Genomic DNA, 9,800 nt, shown 5'->3' with positions numbered 1-9,800 from the left:
TCCTACAAGAATAGGTGACGTCTCATCGAATATCTGTGATTTCAAGCTAAGTAATAAAATGAAATATGATTTTTCTCCTCGGTGAAACGATACCTCTTCTTAACGGACTACCTGGAACCTAAGATTTGTCCCCTCCTTTGTGTTTCTTCACATGCGAGTAGAAATTAATCTGGTCATAGAGCTATATATATATATATATATAGATGTGTGTGTATTTATAAGTGTCACCATTATTAATAGATGTAGATCTTTTGGTGCCAAAGGTCTTGAAAGAGCATGTTTCCTTCGTCGTGGGACACGGAGTGAAATTTACGTTCTCATCTTAAGAAAATATAGCAATTAAGAAATTTTGAGAGACTTTGATGTTAGCATAGAGTTGCGTTTTGCGACAGTAATTTCATCCTTCTGAACTTCTGGTGTGAGAGTAGCTGAGAATATGAATCCTTGTCTACGCCGCCTACGGACTCCCGAACGTAATTTGAACCTGAACCTGAGGATTATCGTTGCATATCATTTCTTGCCTGAATGAAGTCGACTGACCAATAAACAATATTTTCCAGAGCCATGATTTCCTTGAAACTCAAGGTTTCTACTTGAACAAAGTGTTATAATGATATCAGGAGATAAATCTAGGCCAATTCTCCTCCTAGACCACCTGGTGTTGTTGGAAGTTCTTGAATTTGAGAGAAGAAAAGAAGGGACCTCTTCACTCTTTCATCTCTTCTTGTAAGACGTTTAACCTTTCCGATTAAGAAGAAAATACTTGGGGCAAATGTGATTGTACCTTTTGATTGATCTATCCCATGAGAAAACTACAGTCATATGGTTCACGTAACATAACTCTTTGGCATATGTTTGAATATTTTCATGCTCTGAATACAGTCCCTTATGTGCTCTGCATCCATTTAAAATTTGGGTGACTTTTTAGATCTCCCGAGAATATCGGCAATAGAGGATCAAGACCAAGTTCAAGGCCATATGATCAACGTACTCATCTCCCTCCAGACCTGAACCAGCCATTTCTCCTGGAGTCTTCCTTTTGGATTGAGATAAGCGTGATCCAGAAATTATTTTCTAATCAAGAGTAAAAAGACGTCAAGTTCTAAACTTTCTCTGGAATGAGTTCTTAAATGGGAGAGGCTATCTGTACCACTTATGGAGGATGGAATACGTTCTCTTCATCAGATGATATGGAATACGCGTTAATTTCTCACCAAAATGAAATAATATTTTATGACAATATTATTTGTTGAGGGCTGATGCTTTTACTCGAGACAAAAGGGCATGCTGTGCATACTACGATTAAAATATAATGAAACTAAAAAAGGAGAGACGAATTCAGATAAAATATTTAAATATAAACATCAATTTCCAATAATTCCAAATTAACATAAAAATTATATTATCTCAAAATATTGTAGCTTGATTATTAAGTATATTTGTAATTTTGATTAAATTATGTCTTACCATATCGAAAGACGTCATGGCACCGCTGTCGAAAATAATGGCATTGGAGGGATTTCCAACCGGAAGCATGAAAGCAAAGGAACATACGATCGTCACGGGTAATAAAAAATACAGAGGATGAATAGAGATGGCCACTGCCTGTAAATATGTTATTCTATTTTAAGAAAATTTCCTCCAGAGAAATATTATATGAATTTTCAATATATTAACAAATATATTATAATTTGATAATAATAAGTACAATTGTACTTCTTCGTCCAGATATATAGAGTAGCATCTTTTTTACCAGACATTTGCCAACAATATTGATTCGCGTGACTGGCATCCGTCTTGGCACTTACAAAACCTTCGTTTTACTTTGTGGTAAGCCTGTTAGATATTGGGAATATCACAGTATTGGTGTAATATGGCTGCCGTAATTAGCGAACCAACGATTAGTTATTTCGCGGAATAACAAGAAAGAGAGAAAGAAACATTTAGCTTCACGTAATAGGAAGAAAACATTAGATACTTTATGCTTATTCAGAAATTTGTAAGACAACGTTACGTGTAATTGAGTTTTCATTCAGTACTATGTGATTTCGTTAATTCTTACCATAAAAAGAATTTAGTGTAAAAATTAACGGCGCGTTATTGCTAATACGACTCTTAATAATCCGGCCTACCCACTTTTGTTTAATATAAAAATTAATGTCAATCATTCTCTTCTTCATTTAAAAATTCATAGATTTAATAAAAATACATTTTCTAAAACTTTATATCAATAGTATTTTATACACGAAATTGTAACAATTAATTATTGAATATTTTGAAATTTTTCTGCGTAACCATAATTTATTGCAGTAAGTTTTGTGTTAAATTTAAGTAATCCTACACGTTATTCGTAAAGTGACCGTAAGCAAAAAAAAAGTAAAGTCGATCACAAGATAGGAGAATGGTTTGAAGGAGTACGGCATTGCAACACTTGGGCAATCTGTCAAGAGGAAACCTCCCGAGAGAACTTTCTATTGTAAACTGGCCTCTATTTAGGTGTTGCAAACGTGAAGAAAACCCGAAAACTTCGGTGTTCAGTGGTTTTATCCACTATATTCTCGAACATTATCTCTATTAATTTCCGGAATTAGCTAATAAGAGTGGAGAAAATTAATTAATTAAAGGATCAAATCAAACATCATAATTAAGTACAGAATTAAATGCTATGGACATTTTATTTAAAGACAATTTAAGTATAATATGAAAGTACTGTATTAAGTACAAGGTAATATCATATGAAAATCACATTTCTAAGCAGTGATTTTCTCACTGCTTAGAAATGAAAGAGCCCATTAAATGCCTTGGCCGAAACACCTGGAAAGAATAGAAATCTACATAGCCTTCGGGAGAGGGAAGGCAATTCGAAGAGACAAGACAATCTCTATTTCATCAGCCTGGAGAGCTCTATTTGAGTTGGCCTAATTCAATGCATGGTATCTGACATACGCAACTTTGCGCCTTCGATATATATTTTGAAAAAAAAAAAAAAAACATTCTATTCTAAGATTTTAATTTTAACTTTTTGTTCTTCCCTTCATGTTCTATCATCAGTCAAACCTGTGTATGTTAATTGAAAAGTGGCATTACATTTGTCTGTTTTTCTTTGGTAAAGATAAGCTTGGTGCTTGGAGGAGAAATACAGGCAAAAGTCTTTAGAAAACAATAATACAGGCAAAAGTCTTGTGTGTACCGCTTGGAATGTCTTGTGTGTACCATGCTTAGCTTTACCATGGAAACACTAAGAAAAATTTTATATCGTTTTCTTTTTCTATTACGTAATTTTGTTAAGAGAAAGAAAAATTTCTCTTACCATTTCATTAATAACAGGAAGAACTATTGTAGTAATGGACATGTTGCTTACTACCTCTGTTAAAGCTGACGTTACGAAAACTAATATGAGTAACACAACTTGAGGAGACAGAGAACGAAGATGAATAAGCTGACTTCCTAACCAAGTGGAAAGTCCCGATTTCTTAAAAGAAAAATAATTAGACTCTATAATATTATAATAAAATTAATGTTTTAATAATTTTAAAAATGGAAATTACCTTAGAAGCTTCGGCCACAGTAAATCCACTTCCTAGCAGTAATAGAATGCCCCAAGGTATCTTCTTTTGAGCAGTTTTCCAGTCTAATAGTGAAGGACTGGTCTTCATACTACTCGGTTTCGCTGGTATTACGAACAGAAAAAGGCATACGGCAATGGCTGGAGTAGCATCTCTTATTCCTCTATAAAAAATATCACATATAATAAATCATCTAACGAATAATGTATCTTATGAAATAGAAATTAGTAAATTATCTTGCTTACGATCCATAAGGAAATAAAGAAGACCATCCCGTGATAAACTGTGGTTCTCTCAAGAACCACAAAAATACTAATATTGTAAAGAGACCAAGAACTGCAATTTCGTGAAAACTGAAAGATAAATTTGTTACAGATTTAAAATACTATAATCTAATTAAAACAACTCACAAAAGAGATTTCGTATATTTACCTAATACTTCCTAATTCTTCGTATGATTTTTGAATAACATTTTTAATTACATTCTGTGCATCTTTATCGGTAGTGGTACTATCGAATAAAGTAATTATCATATGAAAATTTAAATTTAATGTATAGACCAGAGGTGAGCAACCCTTGGTACGCGTGCCATTGAAAAACTCCAAGAAAAAACTTTCCATCGCAGATATAACGATTTTGACACGCACACTTAAAGAGCTCTGTTGCCCACTCCTGTTATAGACTTTAATTTGACTTACCAACATCCAACGAACATAATTTGTAGAATAATCCAAGATAAAATGACGCATACGATCATGGCGGGTGCATTGTAGAACAACCAAGATGCAAACGTTAATTCAATTGATTTTGGATAGGTACTGCGGCATTGACAAAACAATACATTAAATTATGTTAACGGTCGATAATTTATAATGGAACTTACTCTTCCATGAATCCTTTGAGAACTAAATTTGGTCCGGAACCGATAAGAGATCCCGTTCCTCCACAATTTGCTGCGTAAGCTACGCTCAAGAGCAATGCCTTGTTTAATGTTTTGTAATTAATTTCTTTTCCGTTTGTGAGAGAATCTTCTGAACTAAAAATTCTATTTTTTAGTTATGACTAATTAAAATAATTTTTATGTTTTATTTTCCAAAAAATTTACCTTTGAACTAATGTATTAGGAATGGTATCTATTGTATTTACAGATTCTTTCCTGTTCTGTGTTGGAATGTAGAGCACTAGATATAGTAATATCTATAATTAATATAATTCTTATATGCAAATTTGTAAACAGATTCAACGATTCAAATTGAAATTCATGTATGACATATATTATATATTGAACAACATGTAACATACATTATTTCGAATTTTAATTAACATTAAAAATCCCTCTGAGATCAATCATTCCTGTTGAAAGTACCTAAACTGACAATGGTGCTTTTTCATTCTTTATCGATAAAGCAAACATTCTTAATCGTGTGGGATTTTTAAGCACACTTTTAGCAAGTATGCATTTAAAAAATGAATAATCAAAATATTAAAACGTATAATTTAATAGCGATTTTAATCAAACCAAGCAATCTTCACTCCATGTATGAAAAGAAAAAGATCAATAACTTGTAACACATTTGGCAAATTCTACATTTATCATTTTATAATAATTTAATTACGTGATATTAAAGGACCTACCGACATTCTCGTCTTTACTGCGAAAGCACTTTTCGTTTTCTGCGTGTTTTCTCAGTTCGTCCATAACTGCTTCGACAATGGGTACCATCATGGCAGTCGTTGCGGTGTTAGATATCCACATAGATAGAAACATGGTCGTTATCATGAATCCCAACATTAGCCTGGAAGACTTTATTCGATTATTTCGTTCTATGTGACGCCTCTTAGTCGAATATACCTACCATCTGACACCGGTTCCTATCGTTAAAAGAACTTTTAGAGCAATTCTTTTATGCAAATTGCAATGCTCTACTGCTGATGCTATAGTTAAGCCTCCGACATACATCATGATTGTGTCCTTGAAAATTTTAATAAAAATTTATTAAGATTATACAGTATGTAATTTAGAATCGTATGCAAATAGTTATTTTTAAGTAAAAAACATCAAATAATTGTGAAATAAATATTTAAAGGTGTTTATGTACTGTACAAGTAGCATCCTACTGGTCATTTGGATCTGTCACAGAAACTAGGCGACACTGACCATGCAGTCGCATGACGTAGAAATTGCAGTGTGACATCAGTGGGGGAGAGAAAGGAGGGCAAATGGTGATTCGGATAATTGAACTTCGGTTAATTGGCATTCGGATTATTGGACATACAAAGAAATATAAAGCGTGATCGTACTTCACAGACACGGTAAAAGAAAAGATTTCTTCTGTGAATTAGAGTGTTTTTGAAACAAGACGGTAAAAGTTTATCAAAGAAAATATAAATGTACGTGTAATTTATATAGAAGATGGTCACGAATTCAAAAAAGTTTACCTACTAATTATACAATGATAAATGCTATAAAATGTGAATGAATGTTCAAAAATCTCATGCTTATAGTAAAAAAATTTATGTTAAAATATTTATACTTTCATGTAAGGTGTGCACGTTTCTGCAGTAGTAAGCACTCCCAGAAGAGGAAAGAGAACCACTGGAATAAGAGCAGTTACAGCCAACGGAAGAGGCTCCGTCATAAAATAAATTGCCATAATNAGTGGCCCCCCAACATTTTTACATCTTTGGACTTAGAAAACCTTTAAACGTCTAGAAGTGGGGATTTTTCTATTTGAATGTTTGTGTGAGGGGTATGATTTTGTTAACCCAATTTGGAGCTTCATAACTCATGTGCTTTTTGTCAAAAATTTCTAAAATTTTGCAAGGAGGTTAATGCTATTTAATTCTGGTGTTAAAGGTCGAGGTCTTGTGGAAGTAGAGGGGAGATCTTGTGTCATATCTCGAGTGGATTCGGACTTAATGAAGATTTTATTCGTTATTTATAATGATTAATAATATAAAATAAATATAACAGATGGAGCCACACGTAATTTTAAGTGTTTTTGCCGGGAAATTTACACAACTCGTTGCTGAAGATTTTTGTAAGAGAGCATGAAAATGACGTCAAATTGACGTAAAAATATACACCATCCTGACATAATGGACATGCCTGTAGCCAACTAAATAGATACAGTAAATAGCAAACGACATTTAAATTTAAAATAAATCGATAGATAAATGACAATGGATATCTCTCAGTTTTATAACTAGTTCACAGAAGTAATAATTTTCATTCTAAAAAAAGTAATTTCCTTTCAGCTATTCAAATAATTCTATAACCTTGAATAACTTATATTAAAATTCTCTTAACATATTCATTTATATCTCTTTCATAATTATTATAATTGTGATATAGGTGTCGAAAATGCGGATTTTAACGACATACGAGAGTTTCTCAACGGGTGGATCGCGACTTTCCTGTGTTTTTTTCTATATTGTCGAGGCCTTCTGCTATACTAAAACGGGGTTGTCGATTAAAAAATATTGTGAAATATTGACCTAAACCATAAATTATTCTTGTCAATGTATAGACAATATGGCAAATTTTAATGATTACAAATTTGTACTGTTTTTTAAATTATTTATTTGATTTTAAGTCTATGTATAATAATAGTAGAAGAATTTAAATATATATTAAAATAAACAATAGACCTGTTCGTAAAAATACTAAAGGTAATAATAATAATATAGTAATTATCCTTAAGTTCCAAAGCTCTGTAATAAATTCGGCATTATGAAAGGGTTATTTACGGAAAATCTATATTGGACAATTGTGGTTCCTACTCTTAAAAATTTAGAGAAGTGTCTCAGATACAGTGGAGGTATTGCCGATTTTAAAGCTCGATTTAGATCAATTCCTATTATTAGAAGTACTCAAATTAAAGGGTTTTACTGTATATATTTGCCTTCTATATCTACTAATTTCTTAGAATTTTCAATACAGATATTGCTATATATATAATTAAAATGCTATATAATATAACAATTTAATTGTATTAAATATAAGGCAGTCTAATCACGCATTCGACTCACCTTAGTTTCTATGCAAAGAAGAAGAGGAAGAAGAGCCAAAGGAACAATTATCAGCACTAAAGTTCTCCAAGGAACAGCTTTACGGTCGAACATTCTAGCGAAAATAATATTCTTAACCATTACAATGCAGTACCTGTCTGGCAACTAACCACTCACGGACGTCGACTTATACTAAAGCAATTGTTACAACGAATCGTAAATATTATATAGTCTACTTTTTAATATTATTCAATGACGCGGTCTAATGTTAATTCGATAATTTTAGTATTTTTACGTAAATTTTAATGCGTTGCTTCATCCAAAACAAAAATAAACTTTGCCAAATTTTACGTGTTCTGAATTAAATTTAAAAAAATTAAATATAAATATTAAGCAGAAAAACAATAAGCATTGTATGTAATTCGAAATTTACTACATAATCGAATTTTAATTCTTTTAATTTAGAAAAAAACCTCGAAGTCCACGAGTCCAAAAATGTAGAAATTTTTGACTGATCGCCATACTTTTCCTCTGTTTTATATAATAGCAGGGAAGGTAATAACTTTGGAACACATAGTTTTATATTTAAAACCATTTAAAAGTGAATGGATAAGATACAGCAAAGCAACACGTGGTAATCTGTCAAGGGGAAGATGTTCTGATGGGAGAACTTTCAATGGCAGACTGGCCTATATCTAGGTCTTAAACACGTAAAAATAAAACCAGGAAAACTTCACGTTGTCAGCTCGTTTGTCAAGTTCGAACTCACCAACAATTATCAATAATTTTGTTCCAGTGTTTGGTGGTTATATCTGCCCCGGCCTATTTTAATAATAGATGGACACCCATAAATTTAAAAAAGAAAACGACAAATGATAAAGTTATCGTGATAGATAAGATTAAAATTTTAGAATTTTGAGAATTATTTATTACTCATGGACCTTTCTCCGTATCAACAACTGCGAGGTGAACATTTACTTGCTTAATGAATGACTAAAGATAAATTCAGTACAAAGCAAAGTGTTTAACTGATTTAAGGTATTTTAAAATTGAAATTCGGTTACTGCATTGTAATTAAAAATTGAGAAGGATCGAGAGGATCGTGTGAAGATCCTCCAACTCGAAATTAGATTAAATTCGAGTGTCTTCAAAGAGATGCGGTGGAGATGTATGAGGGGACATCGTGGATCTATACATTTTTACTTTCCTGGTTGTTATATATCGGAGGAAAATGATGGCAATAGATCAAAAAATGTCCTCCCCTCAAGATTTTTACGTTTTTTGAATCAGGGCACCATCGAAAAATGCTAAAACATTCGGATTTTTTTCTGTGTATGTGGATGTTACTGTGAATGAGAGGCACGATTACCTACTTTAAAACTCAATAACTCCTGTGCCTTTTATCGAAAATTTCTGAAATTTTTCAAGGAGGTTTGCGTGTTAGACAAAAATATTTCTAGCAATTTTCAGAAAAATTGGACTATTAGTTCGGGAGATATTAAAAGCGGGTGGAACTACATTTGAAGAAAGCTTTCAAGTTATGAAATTTGTTTTACTCGTACAAATTTTTAGTTTATCAAAAAAATAAACTAAAATAACCCCTAGAAAGTCTTCCCGGAAGACGTCTCCCTTCGGAATGGCTGCAGGATTTTCATAAACAATAAACCGAACCATTTAGATCTAAGTTTAGTATCTAAAAAGGATTACAGAGAAGGAATTCAACGTATATCTTCCACCCTTGCTTTCCATACACCCGTTTACATTTCATTAACGGGTCAACTACTTAATCATTTTACAAAACTATAAATTAAATGTTCACCTTATTTTGACCTAAATCGATTTTAATTCCAACCATTTTTAACTCCTTACATTATTCGTGTCGAGGTCGATGTATTACGAAATTTTTTTAAATATCATTTATCACCTTTACTTCTACCGTTCGATGAATTTTATTTTCGAAAAGAATAAATAAATATTTATTTTAATTTAAAATTTATAATATTTTCTATAAGTGTATATTTTAATCATTTTATTTATTACGGAGAAAAGCATATATCGTCAGCAGAATTTTGAAAATTTTGCCAAATAATTCAATTTCTTAGTGATGACGAAACTGTTTCGTAAGTTGAAATTTGAATTTCTATTACTTTATATATTATTATTTATTTTAATTATTTCTTTCAAGTACGTTGTTCGAGGCAAAATGAATACAAAGATGAAGGT

General features: G+C 31.9%; 1 protein-coding gene across 1 annotated transcript; it reads right to left on the bottom strand.

Moving 5' to 3' along the window:
• Positions 1-1,467: 1,467 nt before the first annotated feature.
• On the bottom strand, positions 1,468-6,220 carry LOC111612867 (solute carrier family 13 member 5-like; the record flags this gene model as incomplete). Its single annotated transcript, XM_023354145.1, has 11 exons — positions 6,101-6,220; positions 5,423-5,538; positions 5,202-5,362; positions 4,672-4,747; positions 4,450-4,602; positions 4,265-4,384; positions 3,999-4,076; positions 3,812-3,919; positions 3,549-3,729; positions 3,311-3,472; positions 1,468-1,605 (listed from the first exon to the last, which is right to left on the bottom strand). Coding segments are annotated over exons 1-11 (1,413 nt in total), but the record flags the coding sequence as incomplete, so codon positions are not given.
• Between the last annotated feature and the right edge of the window lie 3,580 nt (positions 6,221-9,800).

The sequence above is a fragment of the Centruroides sculpturatus genome, unplaced genomic scaffold (genome assembly GCF_000671375.1).
Source record: "Centruroides sculpturatus isolate CEXI.00-Female unplaced genomic scaffold, Cexi_2.0 scaffold1803, whole genome shotgun sequence".
Classification (NCBI taxonomy): Eukaryota; Metazoa; Arthropoda; class Arachnida; order Scorpiones; family Buthidae; genus Centruroides; species Centruroides sculpturatus.
This window is presented reverse-complemented; position numbering and strand designations above follow the sequence as displayed.